At 27.7% G+C, this 26410-nt stretch overlaps 3 protein-coding genes across 3 annotated transcripts in view; 2 read left to right on the top strand and 1 right to left on the bottom strand.

The window, feature by feature from the left end:
* LOC122269782 (uncharacterized) overlaps positions 1 to 26410 on the bottom strand; it is a 73048-nt gene that overhangs the window by 11451 nt on the left and 35187 nt on the right. The gene's annotated exons all lie outside the window — the stretch shown is intronic.
* Positions 19195 to 26410, top strand: part of LOC147815918 (uncharacterized) — a 29071-nt gene continuing 21855 nt past the window's right edge. Inside the window, exon 1 of the mRNA XM_087157758.1 lies at positions 19195 to 19321. The gene's annotated coding sequence lies outside the window, so the exon portion shown is untranslated. The remainder of the gene's footprint in view (positions 19322 to 26410) is intronic.
* LOC107454067 (uncharacterized) lies at positions 21579 to 25940 on the top strand. The gene has a single exon (XM_071177866.2). It carries the CDS (start codon positions 22493 to 22495, stop codon positions 24272 to 24274), a length of 1782 nt encoding a protein of 593 aa, XP_071033967.2. The 5' UTR covers positions 21579 to 22492; the 3' UTR covers positions 24275 to 25940.

Raw genomic sequence — 26410 nt, 5'->3', positions numbered from 1 at the left:
GAAAAAAAAACTGTACAGGTTACAATAAAATATGAATAAGAAAACGTAATTTAAGCAAAAAAAACTTCCGATAATTTCAGATGGTTTGATGGGTGCTGATAAAAATCATCGTTGATAGTTTTAGATTTCATCCTAGTTGTGGTCACTTGCTTTCAGTTTCAAAAAAAAAAAAAAATAAATAAAAATAAATAAATGAATAAAATATTTAAAAATTAATAATCAAAACAAAGATATTTAATATTTCTCCGGCACAGATAACGTGAACTATTTTTATTTTCAGCAAAAGTTTTATCTCCTTTTAAAATCAGAGTTATTAAGTTTAAGCTCTTCACTTTTCCCAGAAAATTCAAATAATAAAAGAAATTAACTGCTTTAAAAAATGTGCAAGTTTAGAAATTAAACCATCTAACAATCAATGAACATTCATAATAAATATCGTAAAATTAAAAAGTAATATTAAGAAAACCTGTACTACCCTTAATGTCAGAATTTGTTCTCTTTTTTTCCTTTGTATTTAAAAAATAACAACTGATTGAATCAAGAGAATTATTTTAAGTAAGAAAGAAATATTCATGCGAATCTTAAAAAAGTTCTTGAATCAGATTAAATAAGTCTCCTACTGGTGGCTGAGTCAGCCAATCTGGTATACTCCCCATACAAGCTATCATCGAAGGCGAAAGAAAAGGAGACCTCTTCATCGAAGCCACCCTCCCTAAAATGCTCTCTTCTTGTTTCCATAGCACCAGACTGCCGCAGACTTTGTGGCGGACGGACAGAGTACCTATCGTAGACAAACAGTATGATTATTTTTGTTTTCTTATATATATCTGATACTCTCTTTTTAAGCAGAGCTCTTAAGATACTGAAATGGGGGCACAAAAACCTAAAAGATAAAATATTTAATTTCATTAACTCAAAATATCTGGTCTCAAAATTTTAATTTTTAAGTTAAATATAACTTTTACAATATTGATGCTATTACGTTTTTAAAGACCACATAAATCCTGTTAAAATATAGAAATTCTTATGTTTACTTTAACGAGCGTAAAATCCTTATCAAAATAATGATCAAGACTCAAATGTAAAACGGTATAATTGATGATAAAAACTCACCAGGCCTCAAAAAATATGAAGAGAGAAGTAAAAGTCGACATGTTTCGAGCGTTCAAATATAATCGCCCATTCTCGAAACTTGTCAAGCTGTGACTTTTATTATTGGACACTCAAAACAAGTCTATTTTTATTATCATCTATTATTTTTTAAATCAATGAAGTTTTTATATTTTCGATTCAGTTTCTTAGGATTATCTACAACATATTAAATTATTTCACTCTATATTAAAATAAGTTTTACATCAGCTATAGACACAGGTTCTTTGATTGAAAAAAATAATAATTCACTACTTTGTAAAAAAAATCAATGCATTTTTTTTTTTTTTTTTTGCTGCAAGCCTTAAAAAGTCGAATGTGAAAATGGAATGTCCCCTAGCACCAGGAATCGAAATTAAATAGTTTCAAGGACAACTATTTCAAAAAAGTTTGCGTTTCCGTCCTACTCGAAGTTGTTTGAAAAGGTATTTTTTATATATCGATTCCAAAGTTTATTCTACAGATATTTTGGGGTATACTTTCGGAGTATTTTGATCGAGTCTATTTTTACACCCTTATTTGCTTAAAATTATTAAATAATTTGCTTAAAATAAAATATTCAAGCTACGTGATTTAATGCATTTATAATATAATAGTAAACGGGGCTTCCATCGCATATCCTTAACCTTGATACCGCTATCATTAAATAAATGGAATAAGCTTAGATAAATAATAAAGTTAATTGTTTTCTCGTTTTAATTTTCAAGGAAATATGTTTCGATCAAAGAGATTTCATTCTGGAAATAGCGAAATTATTGAGTAGGTCCCTTGGAGCAATATCATTCTTATCCTCTTTTGACGAAATATAGGAAAAATTGGTTTTCGAAATTTCTGAAAAAAGTATGTTAGCCTTCTTGCTACGTTTCTTTTATTTTTGATCAAAATAAGATCGGAAATTGCGTATTTTTTATTGCATTTTTTTTTAAAAAATCAGATGGTTCTAAAATTGGCACGGCTTCGGAATCTTCTTACAAATTTCAATTTTTATTATTTCCTGCTCAACAAAATAAGGCATTTCTCCTGATAACAAATTATACTACAATAATATCTTGGGTATCGTGCTAAAGAAAAAAATTAAACAAAATAGTTTTGCATATTATCCGGAAAAAAATCTACATGTAATCATAAAGAAAGAGTAAAAGATATAATGAAATAATTATTGAATCACGCGTGGTCAGATAATTAAAAATTTAATTTCACAACTAAGATGTTAGGACGACATTTAAGATACTGAGATATTTTAAGACGCTTAAAAATTTTGGCTACGTATTGGACAGCTTTTTATGTTCGGTATCTTTAGACTCTTTGTAGTGACTTCTAAAGCATCAACACTATTTTAGATAATCTGTGTTGAAGTCACAAGAAACAAAACAAAACAAAAAGACTATCAATGATTTATATTCCTTATTCAAAAAAAATAGTATGCTTAGTAAATAATCTGCTGTTTTGCATTAAATAATTGTAAACAGTGGAATGTTTTTAATTTCTTAACAAGGTTTTATTCTTAGCTAGCAGACAACAATTCTTTCAAAAAAAACTTGACTATAATTTAAAAAGGAACTTCACTTTAAAGAAAACCTAAATTAAAGTACTAAAAAATTGATAAGTATATTAATGAAGAAATAATAAACGTAGTAGGGTAAAGAATAAGATTTTTTAAAATGTTAAAATTTAATTAAATAGTTGGTAAAATAGTTTTGCGAAACACTTCCGGACAGGTGATTAAAAAATTATATAAAGATATATAAGATGTTGAGAAATTTGGGATGATGTGAAGTATGCTTAAATATGTTTACTACGTATTTATAAAAAATATTTATAAAAAATATATTCAAGAAATTGATAAATATTTTATACCAAATCTGTTCATACGTATGTATATTATTGAAATTGTATCAGTTATTGAGATGAAAAAACTAAAAACTAAAAAATAATCACATTAAATATGCACAATCTGGTGTATAATCATATTCTATCAGAAGCATGCCTTTATAAAACTCGACATTCGTTGAATAAAATGTTTTTTATTCAATAAGATGCTTTATTCAAATTTCTTTACTGAATTACAAATAGAATTTTAGACTATTAAAAAAGAAACATTGTATTTTATAGTTTTAAAAAAATAAAAACAAAAAGATTTGCAAACGATTATTAGCGAAAAAAATATGAATGAAATTTTCGCTACGCGCGCTAAGTTAAGTTCCTCGTAAGTTTACCAAATTATTTTTTTTTAAATAATTAATTTTAATTTTTCTCATCTTCTAATAAATAAAAACAGTTGAAACTTTAGATTTTTCAATTGAAAAATATGTTGATTAAAATGGTATAAAAAAATTTATACCTTATAATTCAACTTTTTTTCATCCTCACTTTAATTAAATAGTAAAAAATAATAAATAATTATTAAAAATTATTTTTTTCATGAAATTATCTTTGGGTAAATGAGTTTTATGAGTGGGGGAAATTTATTTTTGAATTGCTTCATTAGTTTTTAAAATATGACAGAAAACTAAAAAAGCGAAATTAACATTAAGGGGCCCGAACTTTGAATCGCTCTCCTGACCTAACTATGGGGACCACATTTCCCAGATTGCGGCTACCCCCTATATTTTGAAGATGAAAAATCCAAATATGTAAAAAAAAATGCATGTTTATTCAGAGAAAGTACGTTTTTGTGTCTGATTTTGTAACTTAATTAATAGTTATCACTAATTAATTAGCATATTTGAGGTCACCCCCAGGAACCATTAAGATTGACACTCAGTTCGTGAATATCCGATCATTAGAACGAAAGTCATTCAGGGTGATATATTTTTTTTTGCGGACTGTACAGATACGACAATTTTCTTAATCTTAGCATTTATTTTGACGAAGCTTAACTTTCATTTATACTATAATAAATACGTAATATTATTATTTTTTTTAAGTCATAAAACCATCTCTATTCAGTTGAAGAAGCATAATGATTAAGATTTTTTTAGATGACAAAAAATAATATTATAATAATTATTTCTTTGTCAGAATTTAATTTCTTACCATAAAAAAATATTTTGCAAAATTTCCCTCTAAAAATATCCTTTTTCAATCATCTTTGTCGTTATTTGATAAGGAGCATTTGATAAACTACATTCTAAATTAAAGGTCATTAAATGTGTTTTATGAATATTCAATTCGTTTTTTTTTTTATTTTTTTAAAGTGATGCGCTTTCTCCAAATTGCATAAAATGTAAAAAATTGAGTTTAAAAGTGGCGAAATGACAAATTTTTTTTTTTTTGTTTGCCATTGTAGCGTTTAATATTTATAATTAAACATGGTATTTTAAGAGATATATTGTATTTACATAGTTAATGACTGAAAACACGTCACTTTTACTTTTACTATTTAAATATAGGCTGCTTATAAGAGAACGTGTTTACTTTTTAATGATTTTTTTTTCAAATTTTATTGAAACAAAGCAATTAAAAGATTTATTTTCTTAAAAAATGGATTTCTTTCAACTATTTGCAGGGTTGTATTATTATGATTTTTAAAAAATTATTTTTTTTTATTTAATAATTTTTAAAGAATTTTTAAATTGGCCATGTCCGCAACGTCACTGACATGACAAGTTGCAAAATACAATTTCACTAGCTTTTAATAAACATTTGAGCTTGATAAAAAAATCAAGCAAGAAAATATCTGGCTACAGCAGCAGGCAATCTTTTGGAAAAAGCGGTGAAGAAAATTAATAATGCTTTGCCACAAATCTCCTCAGAGGAAACCTAATGTTTTAAGACATAGGATATCAAAAATGTCTCCATTAAAAAGAAAGCAGATAATTAAAAACGCCATTAAAGGAAAAAGGCAACAGGTGCATATTTAAAGAACGGATTCTGGAACTAGTAGTTGAAAAACCAGGAATGATAAATTAGCAGAGGAAACTGAAATAAATGTAAAACAATTTTTTATTAAGGATGATATTAGCCGCTTGTGCCCTAAAAAGAAGGAAGTGATATCCATAAAAATACCTAAAGGCAGAGAAAGACATCAAAAACGTTATTTAATGATGAGCATTGGTGAAGCACATATCTTATTTTTTGAGAAAATTCAGATTTAGATAATGGGAAAGCTAAATTTCATGAGCTTCGTCCTAAATACGTTCTTCCATCGGGAAAGAAAGACCAAGAAGTTTGTGTGTTCATGCATATACTACGAAAAAATAGCTATGACTCTTTCAGGAATCGGAACTCCTCTGTCCTGATCTTTCAGAAAATTCTGAAACAACTGCAATTTGTAAATTTTGGTGAAAAACTGCATAGACTAATCCTGCCGAAAATGCAGAGTAAAAAAATACTTAAATGCAAAAATGTCAGAGTAAAATTTAGACAGGTCAAATATTATCAATGGCATCAGAATGAATAAGGTTTTAACTGTTAAAAAAGAAATTGTTACCGATTTGGGTCGTGCAAAGGTCTGATGGAGCTGCCAGTTTAGTTTTTCATAACGAACATCATTGATGCTTTGAATCAGCTCACAGGAAAGGAGCCGTCGATGGAATAGGATGGATCAAAAATAGATTTATATTCGCTTCGTAAATTTAGTTTTTCACAACGAAGAATTCATCATTGATGCTTTGAAACAGCTCACATGAAAGGAGCCGTCGATGGAATAGGCGGCATCCATCATGGAAAACGTAGTTTAGAAAGCTGTATTGCAAGGAAGAGAAAATGTCGTTGATTCAATGCAATTTTTTTTTTAAAGTGGCTTGTAAAATTTTAGAAGGAAATATAAAAATAATCTTAGTAAGCAAAGTCATTGTCCAGCATTATGCAACGATGTTGAATGAAAGTTATAGTTTCCGCAAATCTATCCCAAATACAAGATTATTACATTTCATCTCACCTATAACATTTAATTCAGTTGAATCGTCATTTAACTCTCCTATCTCTAGTCCCCAAATCATGCACCTAGCAGAATTATTTACTAAACTGCCTTCACAACATGCTGTAGATTCAAAACAGCAAACTTCAACATTAGCAACATTTTTAGTCAGTGGATTGTTTGATGACTATTGGTGGCCTGGCCAAATAATTTCAGCAACCAAGACAGATATGACACTTGAACACTATTTGAAGTTCGTAGCTCTAAACAAGTCTAAGTATTTAGAAAAATCGCTATTTGAAATAATGATAACTGGCCCATACTTATGCCCTTTGTCACGTAATCCTACACATGATCATTCTGCACAGTTTTATTCATACAATTCTGAACTAGCTTTAAAGATAAGGAATATAATAAATAAATTGTGTTGCAATATTTAAAACATCATTTACCCGAAATCTAAAATAAATCTAATTTACAATAATTAATTTTATAATAAGATCTAATTTTAAAAAATTTAAAATATTAAAAATAACGAATAAACAATCATAATTTACTTATTATTTAACAAAAGATATCTGTAATATTCTAATGATATACGACCATCTAAGAAGATTATTTATAATGAGAAATTTTCTGTCATGTCCGCAACATACACGTTATATTTAATTTGATAATTTTCAATTAAATTAATTTTATTTTTTCAAAAGTCTTTTGATTTCTGTTATAAAAATATACGCTGAAATCTTACCTAAAAAGGAGCTTTAATTCATTTCATAAAATTAAGAGATTTTGGTAAAAGTAGAAAAATTTTCTAAAAACCATATTTTTTGCGTCATGTCTGCAACACTTCAAATTTTTATTTTAAAGGCGTTTAAATTATTTTTATATTTAAATATGCATTGGGTTAAAAGAAGTCATATCTCCTGATTTCATAATGCAGAAAACCAGTCACCTAACTAAATTTTTTTATTTAATTATAAGAAATCAAACTTTGTAAATGTCATGTCCGCAACATGCACAATATTGTGAAAGCATTTATTTTTTAGAACATAAACATTCGTTTTCACCGTAATAAACCAGTAGCATAGAATATCTTTATTTAAGATATAAAATCAACCCTTTACAATAATTCCTGTTATAATCTGAAAGAGATTCTGTTTTTAAAGGAAATATATGTCACATAAATCTGATTTTTAACATTTCTTATCAATGGTAAATATTAATCATATAAAATAGATAAGAGATGCTATGGTATGGGGGCAATGGTGGACTGCGCTCAGTAATTGCCTCAATTATAACCCCACCCCTAGCAGTATGCTGATTGCGCTGCTAGTTGATAACGTTTGTAGGTAGATCTCTCTCTACATTGACATGTGAGGGATGCAATTTATTAAAATCAAGCACTAACTTGGCGATAAGCTTCTACTTGGCTCAGAAATATATCAAAATATATTAGTTCAATTTATTAAATTCGAGTTATTTCAAACAGGATTAGATTTACAATTAGAATATAATACATTTACTGATAGTATTGCATTTATCATTACAATTTTATTATCTTTATGGGTAAGTTAATTTACAAATGTAATTATAGAACGGGTGAACTTATGCATTCGAGAACATTGTGTTATTTCCTTTTCAACTTTCGATTTATTGTGAATAAAAAATTTGATTAGGACACATTTAAACACATTATTTTGTTTAAATATAGTACTCAGTGTTTTGTAGTTAAAATTAAGAAACAGTTTAACAATCACGAGATATCTTCAGAGTAAGAATGAAATAATTTTTAAAAATTTTACAAAACAGCTCTTTTATAGTTTTATTCGATAAAGTAAAAACTAAAATATTGAGGGCAACTTGGGAAAATCGAGTTAATATATTTTCAGTTAATTTTTCTGATATTATGCCATTTTATTAAATTTTATCTTATAATTTGTTGCAAGATTTTCTTATTAACTCTAAAAATGAAGATAAAAAGTCGAATAATATAAAAATATCAAATAAGTTACCAACTTTTATACTTTTACTTTTCTAAAAAATAATTTATGAGAAATTCTTGCAACGCCTTTTATGATAAAATTTATATTAAAAAAAAAAAACATGCACTTGGAAAATTAACTGAAACTATGTCGACTCGACACTCATAAATTAAAAAGTTACACTCAGTATTTTAAGTTTTGCTTTTCCTAACAAAACTTTAGAAAAGTTGTTGTTTTTCGAAACTATTTTATTTTATAAGACATATTAGGATTTTTATTAAGTGATTAAAGAAAAATAATTGAATTGTGTTAAAAAAATTGTTTCCAATATTTTCTTCTCTTTTTAAATTTTTTATTGACAGCAAAACTCGATATAAGATCATATTTGTATTGCACATAACTATAGAGTAAATAAGCTTATATTTATCTCCTGATTGACTCAATTATCAACTTAGTAGATAAAAAGAATATGATTTTAAATATATATATAGAAAATCAAATTCTTACTACGATGTTACTGTAAGCAAAACAGAAGAATTTGTTAAAAATCATTTCGAATGAGAAAAAATGTACGAAATAATTCAACTTTATTTTAAGGTTTTTCTTTAAAAACACATAAATTAAATTTTAAAAAAATATACTAGATTTTTAAGTTTTTGATTGCTTCTGTCAGAGTTGGCATAAATCACTTCATTTTGGTCATAAATTAAATCCGGATTAAATTTTTTCAATTTTTTAAAAATAAATCACGAATTTAAATCAGTTTAATTTAACTTAAACATAATTTTTATAACATTAATAATGAATTAATTTTTTAAAAAATTATTAATTTAAGTTTTACATATTTTCATACAATATAATTAATAAATACATTCTTAAATGCGTGAATTTTTAAAAAGTCTGATTTAATTGATAATGTATGTTTATTAAGGAAGCTATTTTTTTTTATTACGGAATAATAAAATGCATATGCATTGAAATCACTATGAATATGCATTGAAATCACTTTAAATAGTAATTTTCCATTTAATATGTTTAAAATAATTTTCAAAAAACATATTTCAATTATATCCATTTACTTTTTTGCTAATTAAAATGCAAAGCTTTTATAACTTATTGAATATAGAGTTAGAGTGCATCAAGACTTCCTCAAACCAGAATAACGAAGTAATGTTTCAATAATGTTTTCTTATCTAAACTAATTTACTTTTCATTAGACGTCTAGTTGACAAATTGTCATCATGTCTAGTTGACAATTTTAGCAATTATCACCAAGTTGAATCTAAGAAATATAACTATGATTTTTTTTCTTTTCTTAACGCAGTGATAAGTATGTAATAATATAATAATAATTTTATCCATTTTTAGTAAGAAATATTAACTATTTTACTTCTATTTTTAAACAATATTATTAAAATATTGTCTCAGATGCTTTGGATGGTAAATTTTGAAAAATCCAATTAATTTTATTCGAATTAAAAAAATCCATTTTAAATCAAATACGTGAGATTTTGGAGTAAAAAAAATAATGATTGCCAACCATGGCTTCTGGTCAGAGTCATTTTATGTTCAAATATTTTTTTAAAAATAATGTGCGGAAGTTTGGTTAAGATAGATTGGTTAAAACTGGTTTAAAATTCAAATTATCAAATATATTCGAAAATTGCATGTGAAAAAATTTTTTAAATTATTAAATAAATTCAAATTTTTAAATATTAAAGTAAGGTTTTTAAAACTTAATTAAAACTTGATACTACACCCTGAACTTAAGACGACAAGTGAGCAAGTAAAATGTAGGGGAGAGTTGGATAAAACGGGATAGTCGGACAAAACGGGATACGTCTCCTAGGGACTAGAATATTGCAGCTATCTAGTGGACAACGACAAAAACTTGTTATTCGACCGTGATTATATCATTCTCGGTGCGTCCCGTCTCGAGATCACTATTTGATAGAAAGTTGCAGGTCTCGGAACTTTTTTATTCTATTTTCTTGCCATTTTCTACATTTACGTGCGTTGTTTTTTACATTGTGCTGCCTACATATATGGGAATAAAATTCCGGTGATTATTAAATTTGATTAACCATTTATTTAACAATATTTTTATGTGCAGTCTATCTAGTTTTCTTTTCACATTTAGGCAGCAGCCATGTTTGTTTCAAAAAGTGTCGGAATCGGACAAAACGGGACACTTATGAGTTGGATAAAACGGGATAGAGATTTTTATGTCCCGTTTTATCCACCTATTTATATATAGGATTGTTACCGTTTAAAATAGCCATATATTAATGTAGGCCTAGGCTTTTTGAACAACTTATTCATATTAGCTATATATATTTTTGAAAAATTTAGTCTCTTTACCTAGTAATGCAAAATTTGTTTATTAACGTTCATTATTAAGCATTTTATCTTCGACTCTAGGATTTCACATCTTTCTTTAGAACTAATTGTAATGTATTTCTCTGATGAAGACTTAAGCTTTTTTATATATAAACTTCTTAAATTTCTGGATTGCTCAATTCTATCAACATTCAATTCTAAAAAGAATTCTTCTCATTGTTTACTGAAGAATTTAAATAGTTGATTATTAAAGAGTCTTTCAGGGATGTTGCGACATCTATGGAGTGAATTAAAAATAAAAGTGAATTAGAAATGGAAGAAAAGGAAAGGATGATTAAACTACAAAAAAGAACCAAGAGAACCTTCCTGTTTGAAAACTCATAGTCTTTAAAAAAAAATGTAGCATCATATTTTTTTGTGTACTTACATATAAAACAACAATCTATATAAAAGTGTTAGAACAGTAAAATCCCATGAATATAATTTATAGAAATATTGCTTTGCAGTTCTCTGTCAGTTAGTTATGCTTTTCACTTAGTTTTATGCAAAAAATTAAACATTGTAAATCCTATCCCGTTTTATCCAACCCAGGTATGCTAAAACGGGATATGTAAGAGTTTGCAAATAAATTTTTTTTCTATTTCACAGTCATTAAAATTAGTTTAAATTATGTTTTTTGTGTGCCTCAATAAATGCTGTAGCTACAAAAAAAATAATGTATGGTTTTCCTCAACAGATATTCCGTAGTAAATAAAAACAATAATGGTATCCCGTTTTGTCCAACTCTCCCCTATATATTTTTTAACTTTTTAACCAATATTCTTGAAACAATTGCATTGGTCTAATTAAAATTTTGACCGATTTTCGAAACTTTGATAGCCATATGGCACCTTAAAATGAACTAGAAATTTTTTTTTTCATAGCTTACATACAGTTTGTATTTTAAAATTACAGAGGTATTAAAATTTACAAACGTGTAAAAAAATTCATTTTAAATAAAAATTATAAAAGGATGGAGGAAAACTTATTGACAAATCCCCCTCCACCCTCAACACACTAGCTTCTGGCGAACAATATTGGCGAGACGATGCTTTTATCAGAAATTGTTTTACTGCATGAATGAAGTAGGAGGGATGGTCATAAGGGTTGCCTTAAGCGCAGTCCACCAACCTTTATTAAAGGGGGATAAGATGTCAGCAGCGCAGTCCACCATATTTCAGAAAACCATTAGCGCAATCAGGTATCACCGATGGTATGGATATGAAAGACACATGATGGTTGGTGAATTAGGAGGGGACATGATGAGTGATGGATATGGAGTTGCATGATAGGTGGTACTAGTGGATATGGCGAGGCAGATGATATGGAGGATTTAATCAAATAACTAGCATTGTTATGTTAACTTAACAATGCTAACAACAATTATTCCATTGTCAGCATTTATTTTGGTAAAGAATAACATTCGTATTCAGCATAATAAATTTATAACTTGAATTATCACAAAACAATTAAATTTATCCCATTGAAAAAAAATGAAAAACAGAAATAGTATTTTTATAATATTGATTTGTATTAATTAAAATTAAACAATTTCGAGGTTCTAGGTGACTTTCAATCATTATCTTTGCAAAATACAACTACTAAAGCAAAGAAAATACGCTGATAACCTAATAAGTTTTTTTAAAAAATAGAAAAAGACAAAGAAAAAAAGAAAAAGAAAGAAACAGAACTAAGATTATTTTTAATTAAAAGAAAAAAAAAAACTCATTTTTCAACGATTATTTTTTGTTGAAATAAAATCTCTTCTTTAAGCCGAGAGTAATTTTTTTAAAAATAAAACTAATTATTACATAAGAAATATTTTGTTTGTTAAAATTTAAAATGCGCTAACATTTTTTAAGTTTTAATTTATAATTATGACCTTTTTAAACAAGCTCTACAAGTCTTTTGATTATAATAAACGTGTTTTTCGGGGATATTTCCAGACCGTGATCTGTCGCGCCAAGGTTCTAAATAGATTTGAAATTTGCAATTAAAAACAAAACAAAAAAAAATACATGGAGATGTTAGCCAGTGGGGTGGTGACAGGTTATACCTTTCGAGTTGGTTCCTCCATCACAGAAGTGATGTTTTTTTTTATTTTTATATATTGTCACATTTACACTTAATGTAATGTGACAATTTTAATTTATAATTTTACTTAACCTTTAATTTTTCTGTAAACGTTATTCTTTTTTTCAATTTGGCAATTTTATTTTTAACTTTCTTGTTGACCTTTCTCACGGTCGTTGCGGTCATCGCACTTCCTGTGGGGAAAGTCAACCACCCCCTCTACTCACGCCTTTCTTTTTTCTTCCTTTAATTTTAGGGGGGCTAACTAACCAATCTCTTTACTTTAAATTTCAAACTCTCCGCCTCTTTAAATTTAATTGGTCGTAGTTTTTCTGGTCTACCCCAGTTAAGGAATTTTTAAGTCACTTTTTGAAAACACTCTCTGTTGGTTTTTCCTTCTTGCTGGTTCCTTTTTTTCCGAGATGCGGACTTCGGTCCGTATCGAGGGATTTCTTTTTATTTTTTTTCTTAACCTTTATCTTAAATTAAATCCATATCTCTAATCAAATTCTGTAAATTTAAAATCAATATTTTATACCTTTAATTTTCTTTAACATAAGAAAAACCTTCTCGAATTGAAGCTTTCTTTCCATATTTATTTTAACCTCTAAATTACTCGTTCTTTTATAATTAACATTTATCTATAACGCCTTCTGTGTTTTAATTCTCCCGTCACCCATTTCAATAAAATGCCTTTCTTGTGTTGGTAGATGTGGTGAAAGATGTATGTTCTAAATAAAATGATATGTTAATAATTTAATCTTGTGCTGGAGAATTTATTTGCCTCTATTTTCATGATTTATCATGTCCTGTGTGTACAGGGTGAGTACCTTTCAATTATTGTTATGGGCATGCATATATGTGAATTCATTAGTTTTTCTTATTGGAAACATCAGCTTACTGTATTAAATTATATATATACTTTGGATATAGCATGACTTTACCTTATTTATCTTTAATATTTAACTTATTTTAGTTTCGCCCTTTTTCCAAATTTGGTGATACCAAATCATCCAATTTTGTTCAAACCTCACACTTTGTGACCCTTTGAACCTATTGGGTTATTGTTATCCCACATTAGCATTGTACTACCACTTTCCTTAACGATCACGCTCCCTTTAATTTAATTTAATTACCCTTTTATATATTTCGGCCTTAATTATATTTATCACGACGTTTCAATCATTTAACTATTTTTTTAATCATGACTATATCCAATTACTAGTACATATACCAAATATTCCAATCTTTTAATTACAATTACACAAATAACTTTACTTTACTTTATTACGCACCAAATATTCTTATTATTAAACTCTTACAAATGGTGCCGTATATTTTTTGTTGTGAGGTCCTAGGTTTTATTATGGTGTAATGAATTAAATGAAACAATACATTTGATCTTATTCGAATTTTTCTCTATGTGTTTTGCTATTTGATTTGGTAGTGATAAAATTGATATATATATTTATAAGAATGTCATAAAATATTCTCAAAGTGTTTATTGAACTATATCTAACTGTGTATCAAACTATTTAAATAGGCATATTAATATAATATTACAAAAGTGATTTATTTTGTATTTATGTTTAACCTAAAAAAAAAAAAAAAAAAAAAAAAAAAAAAAAAATTGGCTACTATCAACTATAATGTATATTTATTAATATTGCTAATCTTATTAAAAGAGGCACTTTGGTTTTAATTTATTTACGCAATTTAATAAATTTTGTGTTTTGTTCCATTATTCTACTTGAAAAATATTTAATTTTGAACTAAATTAATCAATGTTTCTTTATTGATGGACTAAGTCCCAAGTTTGTTTTAAATTTTGTTGTATGCTGGTCATATAAAACTGAGGAGACGTCTTCAGTAAGTTTTCAAAATTGCTACTTTACCCATCATTTGGATCTTTTTTTTGAAATAGTTCAATGTTTTTTTTTTTCTCAAACTATTCTAATTGCTTTCCTATCTCAACGTTAATTTGTTTTTTTTTAAAAAAAAAAAAAGAAATAATTATAAATAAATATACTTACCATAATTGTATTTATACGTGATCTTATGTATATTAAGAATTAAATAATTTCCTGATTAGGTTATTTTGGTTCTACTATCTACTGGCTAAACTATTCTTTTGGTCAATTTTCTTTCTTACAAACAAACAAAAAAAAAAAAATATTTTTTCGTCTTTCCCAATTTTTATTATTTAATGTTATCAACTTTTGTGAATTTATGTTTTGATATAAGATTTGGCAGGCTTATTTGATTGGTTTTGTTACCATTTCCCTAATGGAGTATCTGATAATTTGGTGTTTATTTGAATTATTACAAAAAAAAAAAAAAAAAAATATTTGGGATAGTGATTTTCCTGAATCGTGTCTGGTAATACAGATGCCTCAAAAATTTATTTGGGATTACTTTATTAATATAATTGGGATAAAATATGTCCTGATTGCTCTGGGTAATACCTGAGCTCAACGATTTTTCGGGAATGATATTATTTTTAAGAGGTTCTTCCTGATGTTTAACTTTGGTTAATACGATAGTATAAATGAAGTACATTGCGTCATTGCAAAAGCCCAGGTTCAAACCCTGGTCCACTGTTAATTAAGGTTTTGTTCATTAAGGAATTTTCTTCTTACTTTTTACTTTTTTTTGCTGGTTAATTAAGCCAGAAATTTTTTTTTGAATTCTCCCTGGTCAAAATAGAACCAGAAGTTATTTTTTTATTTTTTCCTGATCAATAATGAATCAGAAGGTTATTCCTGGTCAAAGAAACCAGATGATAAATTATGATTTCCTGGTTAAAGAAACCAGATGATATATAAAAAAAAAAAAAAATAATGATTCAAGTGAATTATTAAATAAATTGAATTGTGTTGATGCTCTATGGGAAAAATCATCTGCGTAACCTGTTGAATAATTTAAATATACTTACTAATGTAAATGATTTTAATAATTTACCTTCATTATTTTAGAATAATAATAATTAAGTACCTTTTGAGGTAAAACAACTATTTTTTGCTTTGTTTAAGAACATTCCTTCATTTGTTAAGTGTATTTAAAAAAAAAAAAAAATTTTTTTTTAATTATATGAATATTTTCTTTCGTAAAACAATTTTGTTTGTTACCATCATTTTTTTATAAAATTGTTGTTATAATAGTACGTTATTTACAAAATCTTTTATAATTAACGATGCTTTAATTATTTAATGACTATTTGTATAAACGAATAAATATACAAAAGGTCACATGCTGAACTATAAAAAAAAAAAAATATTTATACAAGATTTTTTGTATGCATTATCCTAACCAATTAATATACAAATTGTGTAAACTAAATATTTAATAATAATTTAAATTAATGTCACTACCAATCATTTTTTTAATTGTGTTTATCATGAATTTTGCGAATTCTTTGTAAATGTGATTAAAATGAATAATATTTAATGTACTTAACCATACACTCTGTCTCTTAAACAATTTAGTTAATCTACTTTCAAATCAATTTCTTATCTTCAATTTTATGTTGTATAGAATTTAATGTACTTGACATTTTATATTTTTTTGTTTGTTTGATCATAATCAATATTTTTATATTTTGCATAAATTGCAATAATTTAATGAATGTATTTTTATCATTTATCATTTTATCGCAATTCCTGATCATGAAACAAAGGTTTTCTTATTAAGCATTTTTGTGTGAAAATGGACAATTTCCTATTTTATTCCCCATCATTCCATGCTCTGAGAATTTCAAGAAGAAATATCTCCCCTCTACTGAATAACTTTTGAACCCCCACTTTCAACTCCCGTTGTTGGTCTCATGGATGAGTCTTCAAGGACAAGGTCCCTTATCTTTTGAAGATTGACGATAAGGTCATATGATGAAGGAGAAAGCGCTGTCCAGTTGAAATCGCACACAGCATGAATTTTACTGCTTACTTTCTCTGGAGTGCTTAGACAGATTTTTATGGCCTCTTCCACGACAGGATGTTGTAAAACCCTGGTAGATTCCTGTTTCATCAATTTCGTTAATTGGGGAAAACACCTGCAGAAGGGGAATCCTTCCCCACAATGTCCAAGGTTGAAGAGTGAGTCCTGTGGAGGAAAGGATCAAATGACGAGATAAGATATTGTACTTCTGTTGGGCAACCTCAGGGAATGACCATCAGAACCCTGTGTGTCACCTTCAGTAAAACAGTGTCAAGAAAATCCCCCCCCCCACTTCTTCAAAAACGTGAAAAATATTTCTCTCATCTTCCATTTTCAGGCTGAGACGTTTTTTTTTTGGAAAAAATAGACTTATCAATCACACAATAAACTTTGAGTCTTCAATGTACAATACTTGTTATTCTCAACTTGCAATTTAATTAATTGCGATAATTTTTTATCAGTAAATGAGATGTTTCTTAGATAAGATGTTCTTTATATTATTTGTTAAACCTTATATTCATGAATAGGAGAATAATTCTTAATTTATTTTATTCATTTTAAGTACTTAGTTTTGTGTCAGCAATTTAAAAGTTACATTGCTTATTTATGAACAATTTTTTTCTCCAATCCTTTTATCACAATGTCTTTTTTATTTTTATTAGAGTGTATGGTTAACTTAATTCTGTTTAGCGTATTTTTGGTTCACATATTTTATGATCAATGAATTCAATGTAAGATCATCTCAAACATAGGGCGCTCTTAGCGACTTTTCCAATCACAATTTCATAATTATGTTGATATTACTAATTGACAAATTGTTTATTTATTGCAAAATGCAATCGAATTTTACTTTTGATTCCAATTTAATGTTATTATTCCTTTTATGTCATTTTAATTGACATTTATTAGTAATTGTATTTACACATTTTTTTGTCTTATTTGGCCTTATTCGTTTTTTTCTTCCTCGCTTTAGTTGCGTCACAATATGTTTGAGATCCATGTATTAATTTTTTTTAAACTTTTACTGATGTTTCCAATTTGTTGCCCTTAACAATATTTGCTCACCATATAATCACCTGTTATTTACTGTTGATTTAAATTGGTTTTTTTTTTTTGTGCTTAAATGAACTATTACTGCTGTTTTTGTGTTTTTTCGTTCCAGTGTCGTCAAAGAGTTATGTTAACATATCAGATTTTCCGCCTGTAACAATTGTTGTTAGCTATGTACAGAAATTCAGTGCTGTGTACAGAAATGGGTGACTCTTTTTCCAATTTTATCTTTTTCTACTTTTACCTTTTATACTAAGTTTTGAATTTTATTTTATGGTATCTATTTTTATTAAAACTTTTTTTTTTCGTTATTTTGAATTTTAGGCAAATTTTTTGTTTCAAACTTTTTGGAACATTTTTTTTGTATTGAGGAAAATTCTTATATTTTGATTTTTACTTATTTCTTGTTTGAATTAAAATTTTCTTACGGCTTCGAAAATTTTATAAAAATTTCCGGTCTGTCCGGGTATTGTCACATTTACACTTAATGTAATGTGACAATTTTAATTTATAATTTTACTTAACCTTTAATTTTTCTGTAAACGTTATTCTTTTTTTCAATTTGGCAATTTTATTTTTAACTTTCTTGTTGACCTTTCTCACGGTCGTTGCGGTCATCGCACTTCCTGTGGGGAAAGTCAACCACCCCCTCTACTCACGCCTTTCTTTTTTCTTCCTTTAATTTTAGGGGGGCTAACTAACCAATCTCTTTACTTTAAATTTCAAACTCTCCGCCTCTTTAAATTTAATTGGTCGTAGTTTTTCTGGTCTACCCCAGTTAAGGAATTTTTAAGTCACTTTTTGAAAACACTCTCTGTTGGTTTTTCCTTCTTGCTGGTTCCTTTTTTTCCGAGATGCGGACTTCGGTCCGTATCGAGGGATTTCTTTTTATTTTTTTTCTTAACCTTTATCTTAAATTAAATCCATATCTCTAATCAAATTCTGTAAATTTAAAATCAATATTTTATACCTTTAATTTTCTTTAACATAAGAAAAACCTTCTCGAATTGAAGCTTTCTTTCCATATTTATTTTAACCTCTAAATTACTCGTTCTTTTATAATTAACATTTATCTATAACGCCTTCTGTGTTTTAATTCTCCCGTCACCCATTTCAATAAAATGCCTTTCTTGTGTTGGTAGATGTGGTGAAAGATGTATGTTCTAAATAAAATGATATGTTAATAATTTAATCTTGTGCTGGAGAATTTATTTGCCTCTATTTTCATGATTTATCATGTCCTGTGTGTACAGGGTGAGTACCTTTCAATTATTGTTATGGGCATGCATATATGTGAATTCATTAGTTTTTCTTATTGGAAACATCAGCTTACTGTATTAAATTATATATATACTTTGGATATAGCATGACTTTACCTTATTTATCTTTAATATTTAACTTATTTTAGTTTCGCCCTTTTTCCAAATTTGGTGATACCAAATCATCCAATTTTGTTCAAACCTCACACTTTGTGACCCTTTGAACCTATTGGGTTATTGTTATCCCACATTAGCATTGTACTACCACTTTCCTTAACGATCACGCTCCCTTTAATTTAATTTAATTACCCTTTTATATATTTCGGCCTTAATTATATTTATCACGACGTTTCAATCATTTAACTATTTTTTTAATCATGACTATATCCAATTACTAGTACATATACCAAATATTCCAATCTTTTAATTACAATTACACAAATAACTTTACTTTACTTTATTACGCACCAAATACTTATTATTCAACTCTTACATATATATTCTAGTTTCTCGCGGACCGCTGCCCGGAAGTTGACCAAGATACAAGTTGACCACAAATACAAATCGCGATACGGAAATCACCCCTGTTTTTCCACAGTTTTATCTTCAATTTTTTTTCTGTAGAAATGAAGGTAAGAATTCTATTTAAAAGATTTCATAGAATATTTATTTAATAGATGGCGCAAAATCAGTAAATCAGTTTAGGGGCCGTTCAAAAAGTACGTACATCCCGAAGGGGGGGGGAGGGGATTCGCTATTTTGTACGGTTTTGTACGATGGGGAGGGGGGGGGTGGTATTATATAAAGTACGTACACTATAAGCATACACCAAATTTAAATTTGACTTTTTCCTACACACTCCTTAAATAAATATTTAATTTTATTTAAAACAGAATTATTTTAATTTTTATGAAAAAGGGGGGTAGACTAATAAAATGTACGTACTCTAAGGGGGGGGGGAGTAAGACCTTATGTACGGTAATGTACGAAGGGGGGGAGGGGTTTAAAATTTCTCCATTTTTGTGTACGTACTTTTTGAACAGCCCCTTAGTGATATGTTAAATTGGTTGAAAGAAAACATTTCAATCAAAGAGAAGTACAGTAATGTCAAGAATTTAGTGCTGCCATCTATTTTATTATTTATTCAACTTATACTTGCGATTTTCAATTTTTTAAATTGAATTTCTTTTGAAAAAAAAAAAAAAAACGTATTATATTTCAACGATTAAAATTATTTGAATGTTTTATATTAAGACTATTTATTTCATTTTATACAAATTGTTCTTCAAAATATATCTATATTTTTTTGAGATCAGGATATGCACACAACTTAAAAAGAAGAATAATGAAAACTCTAAATGCTTATCAAAATGTTAACAGAATAATAATTTTTCCTTTCCACGACAGATAAAATATCTATTTCATGCTGTAAAATTTGCATACGTAAACTTGCAATGTGGCGATTTTACAGATAGAAAAAATCGCCACAATGATTGAAAAGGTAATCTATTTTTCGTTGCCACGGGAAAAATAGGACCTTCACTTCCTTTTGTGGGTTCTTGTGTGTGTGTTAGACCCTTGTTTGTGTTATTGTACTGCACTTAATGTGCTATTTGGATTTAGAAGATGTAATAAAACTCTTATTCTCAAATTTATAAGACAGTGTATCCAAAACCCTTATTAATGAAAGTGGATTGCATTCATAGTTATGAAAAATCTATAGAAAGTGCTTTAGAAGAGTAATTTCCATGCAGATCGTATTCATATGATATCTTCTTTATACTGAAAACAAAAATCAATTGAATGATAAAATAACATTTTCTTCGTGTTGATAGAAATAAAATTCCTGCTGTGCGTGCATAAATATTAAGAAAAAATGTGTTTTCTTTTCGATTCATGTAATTGATAAACTACTCATGCAGTGTGTGTTAAATGCTTCCTGGCTGGAGAAGATATTATTATTAAAGGCAATATCTTTCTGTGTTGGCGATAACATTCTTTGTTGTGACACTAACGGTAAATAGTGTGACACATCTTTGCAATGATGTTCTAAGAGAAAAATATTTTCATAGAAATTTAATGTTTGCACTTTGCTTAAAAGTTTCCAAGTGTAGTTAATGGCTGCTCTAAATAAAAAGTATGCAATAAGAAGTAATTTCATTTAAATGTTTTGCGCTCATAATATATGAATAATTTATTTAAGGATGAATTAATCATGAAGAATTTAATTAATGTGGTTTAATCTAACAAACACTTTAGAGGAACTTTTCCATGTAGTGCATTATTAAACAGTTTTAAAAAGATTGTAGTTGCGGGCTATTAAACAGTCTCTTACATTCATAAAGCACATGTGATTTGATATTTATATACAAGTAGTTGAGATTGTGATTTTCTTGTTAAAACGGAGAACATATTTTTTATATGCAGTTTTGGCAATTTAATGTTTATAAAATTAAATTTTCTCAACCTTCTTATATTTATGTTGATTTATAAGAGCATACATTTATCATGTGTGATAATATATTGATATAAAAATTTGTTATTTAACTTCTTTTTTAAATATATATTGATCCATATTTTTGCAATGTGTGTGTGAAATAATTTGTAAATGAAATTTAATTTGATAATTTCATGTTCATAGCAGTAAATAGCATTACTTTTTATTCATATTCATTTTTGTAATAAGTTTTTCTAATAACAAATAAGATTAATTTTGCAGTGTATCTAAGAATGCCTTCATTCATAGTGTATTGAATTTAAAGGAATCTGTTACATAAAAAGTTTCACTGTTCCTGCAGTTTCTAGTGTAAAAGAACATAAAGTGAAATAATTTAATTTAGTTTTGTATCTTTATAGGTATGATAAAATAGAAATATTATTAAAGTAAAGTTTGTAGGGGAAAAAAATTGCATCTTCTCAATATAATTTAAATTAATCATTTCGCAGATGCGCCTATTAATAAATCATATTCCTGTTATAAAGTGATCATATTTCTACAGTATTTTATTTTGCTTAGTTAAAACATTTAGTCAAAGTAAGTAATTTGATACAACATGATCATTTTCTTAATCTGTGCTATTGAAGGCATCTTTATGCTATTAAATGAGTTACTTTTGTAGTGAAAATTATTTTGAATTATTGCTTTCATTTTAATTAACGGCTAATTATTTTTCCATTATCTAAATATAGCTATTTGCATCAAATAAATAAATAAAAAGCAATAATTTGATTTTGAACAGAAAATCTGTATTTTTTCTTATATTTATGCATTTTTATTTTAATATTGCAAAGTGGATTTATATCTTCATTTCTTACAGCATATTTATAATTGTTTTTCTAGAAGTCTTACTCGACTACCCACAATTTATCTACCCTAATGATTCTTGCTCTAGTAACACATACAAAAGTGTTTTACAACAATATTTTGTATAGTATTCTGGTCGTATAATAATTTAATTTTTAGAGCAAACAAGTGTGACCCATGGTTATTATGGTTCATAATAGCAAGAAACTTATTTCATGTAAGACATGAATTTTCCATCAAATTATTAACATTTGTCTTCACCCTGTTGAGAAATCTTATTTGTGAAAAGATTTTTTCTAAAAAAAGTAAACATATACTGTAATAGTGTTTTTCATCCTGTAAGATAACCTTATTCTTGTAATATATGTAATTAGGTTTTTTCTAAAAGAAGTAGCCATACTAAACACTGCAGAATTCATATTAGTGAGAAATCCTATTGTTGTAGTAATGTAATAAGAATTTTTCACAAAGAGATCTAGCTAAACGCAATCGTGTTCATATGGGTGAGATGCCTTATTCTTGTAGTATATGTAATAAGATTTTCTCACGAAAAAGTGCACTGACTGGACACAGTCGTGTTCATACAGGTGAGAAGTTTTATTCATGTAGCATGTGCAATAAGAGTTTCTCACAAAAAAGTGCACTGACTGCACACTTTTTTCTTCATACTGGTGAGAAGAAACCTTATTCTTGTTGTACATGTAATAAGAGTTTTTCAACTAGATCTAATTTAATTCAACATAGTCGCGTTCATACTGGTGAGAAACCTTATTCTTGTAGTATATGTAATAGGAGTTTTTCATTAAAAGGTAATTTGACTCAACACAATCGTGTTCATACTGGTGAGAAACCTTATTCTTGTAGTAAATGTAATAAGGGATTTTCAAGTAGAGCTTATTTGACGCTACATAGTCGAGTTCATACCGGTGAGAAACCTTATTCTTGTAGTATATGTAATAAGAGTTTTTCAACAAAAGGTAATTTAACTCAACACAATCGTGTTCATACTGGTGAGAAACCTTATTCTTGTAGTAAATGTAATAAGAGATTTTCAAGTAGAGCTTATTTGACGCTACATAGTCGAGTTCATACCGGTGAGAAACCTTATTCTTGTAGTATGTGTAATAAGAGTTTTATACGGAGACTTCTATTGACTGAACACAGTCGTGTTCATACAGGTGAGAAGCCTTATTCTTGTAGTATATGTTATAAGAGATTTTCATTAAAAGGTAATTTGACGCTACATAGTCGAGTTCATACCGGTGAGAAACCTTATTCTTGTAGTATATGTAATAAGAGTTTTTCACAAAAATGTATACTGACTCAACACAATCGTGTTCATACTGGTGAGAAGCCTTATTCTTGTAGTACATGTAATAAGAAATTCTCACAGAAAAGTTCACTGACTTCACACTTTTTTGTTCATACTGGTGAGGAGAAATCTTATTCTTGTAGTGTATGTAATAAGAGTTTTATACGGAGACTTCTATTGACTGAACACAGTCGTGTTCATACGGGTGAGAAGCCTTATTCTTGTAGTAAATGTAATAAGAGATTTTCAAGTAGAGCTCATTTGACGCTACATAGTCGAGTTCATACGGGTGAGAAACCTTATTCTTGTAGTATATGTAATAAGAGTTTTTCACAAAAAGGTAATTTGACTCAACACAATCGTGTTCATACTGGTGAGAAACCTTATTCTTGTAGTAAATGTAATAAGAGATTTTCAAGTAGAGCTTATTTGACGCTACATAGTCGAGTTCATACCGGTGAGAAACCTTATTCTTGTAGTATATGTAATAAGAGTTTTTCACAAAAAGGTATATTGACTCAACACAACCGTGTTCATACTGGTGAGAAGCCTTATTCATGTAGCATATGCAATAAGAGATTTTCAAGTAGAGCTTATTTGATGCTACATAGTCGAGTTCATACCGGTGAGAAACCTTATTCTTGTAGTATGTGTAATAAGAGTTTTATACGGAGACTTCTATTGACTGAACACAGTCGTGTTCATACAGGTGAGAAGCCTTATTCTTGTAGTATATGTTATAAGAGATTTTCATTAAAAGGTAATTTGACGCTACATAGTCGAGTTCATACCGGTGAGAAACCTTATTCTTGTAGTATATGTAATAAGAGTTTTTCTAGTAGAGCTTATTTGACGCTACATAGTCGAGTTCATACCAGTGAGAAACCTTATTCTTGTAGTATATGTAATAGGAGTTTTTCACGAAAAGATCTACTGACTCAACATAGTTGTGTTCATACTGGCGAATAAACCTTATTCTTGTAGCATATGTTATAAGAGTTTTGCACAAATAGTTCTTCTAAATAAGCGCATTTGTGTTCACACTGGAGAGAAACCTTTTTCATGTAATAAGACTTTTTCAAGGAAAGATTATCTAACTCATCACATTCTTGTTCACACTGATTAGTAGCCATTGTCTTGCGTACGTAATAAAAAAGTTTTTTTTTCTCTTAGGGATGTTCCAACTTTTCATTGTTTATTCATACTGGTTAAAAAAAAACTCATTCTTATAATGTATGTGTACAGTGGCGTACGCAAGGGAGGGGTTTAGGGGCCCTCAAAGTGTTACTTCCCACCCATTGACATTGGACTTTTTTCAGAAGATATTACATGCGAGAAGATATTACATTATGTTCTTAACCCACTGACGGTTCTGCACGTAAAAAGTCGCATTTTAACCTGCAGTCTTCTCTGCATAGCAAAACCGGTTTTCCCATGTTAATTGATAGGGGAACTGTGTGTAGGGGAGAAACATTCTCCCAATTTTGCCCATTTCCCTAACCGCCAGTGGGTTAAACTTAAAAAATCAAATCAAAATTTATCTAAACAATGTTGTCAAATTATCTATCTGTCTAAGTTAGGGAAATAATAGTGCTTTATTACATACTCGAATTTCTTTTAGTAGTTTCAGAAAATCATGAACACCCCCCTTGAAAAAATTCTGCGTACGCCACTGTATGCGTATGAGTTTTTTTTTTCTTCAAAAGACTCCGAAATGTCATCATCAAATGTTTCTCAGAAATGTCATCGAACTAAATACTGTGTTGTTCCTACTTGTTGATTTAAATCAAAAATGTTTTTTTAAAAAATCATTTGATTTAAATCAACTGATTTTTTTTATATATGCATTGATTTTAAAAGTTAAAAAACAGTGTTTTAAATTATTGATACTTATATTATTTTCTTTTCTTAGTTTTAAAATTTATTTTAAGTAAATTGCTGCATTAATTAATTTTAGTTAACAAAATTACTTTCTTTCTTGGTGTGTGCTAAATTCCAACATATTTGAAATTACATTTTAAAAATCTTTTGATTCTTGAGATTAAAAGTACAGATTAAAGTACACATTTAATGTTGTTTTAATATAGACTTGCATAGCTGAAATAATTAATAAACATGAATTTTTTTCAAGAAAATGCAAATAATGTTAATTAAAATTTTACCTTTTGATTGAAAAAGCGTGGAATAAAAATCTACGTTTTATTTTATTGGTGGAAAATGTTTATTTCTAAAGCTTGAGGTTATATTAAAAAGAAGTTACCCTAAAATAGAAAGAAAAAAAAAAGCTGATGAATTCAGATATTTTTTTTCCTGATATAGTAGTGTCATTCTTCCCTTTCAAAGTCTATTTGAAGCAGTTGAGGTATTAACTGGTATTTTTTTTTTTCCCTTATGTTTACAGTATCTTTGACATTATCAGATTTTCTATACAGAAATTATGTGAAAAAAAAAATTTTCAATGGGTGCATGAATTTTTTAAAATTTTTTTTAATTTTAACTTATCTATTTTGATGTAAGATTAAAAATGAATATTTTAATTCAAAATTATCCATATTAAATATTTATTTTTTGATGAATGACTACATTTATAAACACAATCTGTTGCATTTATTTTGTCTTATGAAAAATGAAGAGAAAAAAATCACAATTTTAAATTGAAATATGAAACATTATTTTAATAGTTAAAGATCAGGGGTCTGTCCAAACCAGATTTACTACCACTTAGTGATATACCTTCACAAAATACTTTTTCTTAAAATTTTATTTTTGTGTCTCGTAAGAAACGATGAATCCATATTTTTGTGTTGATTTGTTATTGTAATTTTTAATTTTCACTAATTATGTCTAAATTTTCACAAAATAAGTACCTCTCAGAAAAACGTAGACAGACTCCTGAAGTATTCTTTAAATTCTCTATTTTATCTAGTCTTTAAATTTCAATCATGCATTTGTTTAAAAATGGTTGCTATGCATTCAAAGCCATGTATTATAATGAAAAATTATTTTAGTAAGTTAGAGGTTCTAAAATATTGCTATAATATAGTTTTAATATTAATTTAATTTTGATTAAATATTTATAAATCTTTTTAATATTTGTAAATATAT

Source organism: Parasteatoda tepidariorum, chromosome 2, assembly GCF_982258835.1.
Source record: "Parasteatoda tepidariorum strain Cologne lab strain chromosome 2, Ptep-v5.0, whole genome shotgun sequence".
NCBI classification, from domain to species: Eukaryota; Metazoa; Arthropoda; class Arachnida; order Araneae; family Theridiidae; genus Parasteatoda; species Parasteatoda tepidariorum.
This window is presented reverse-complemented; position numbering and strand designations above follow the sequence as displayed.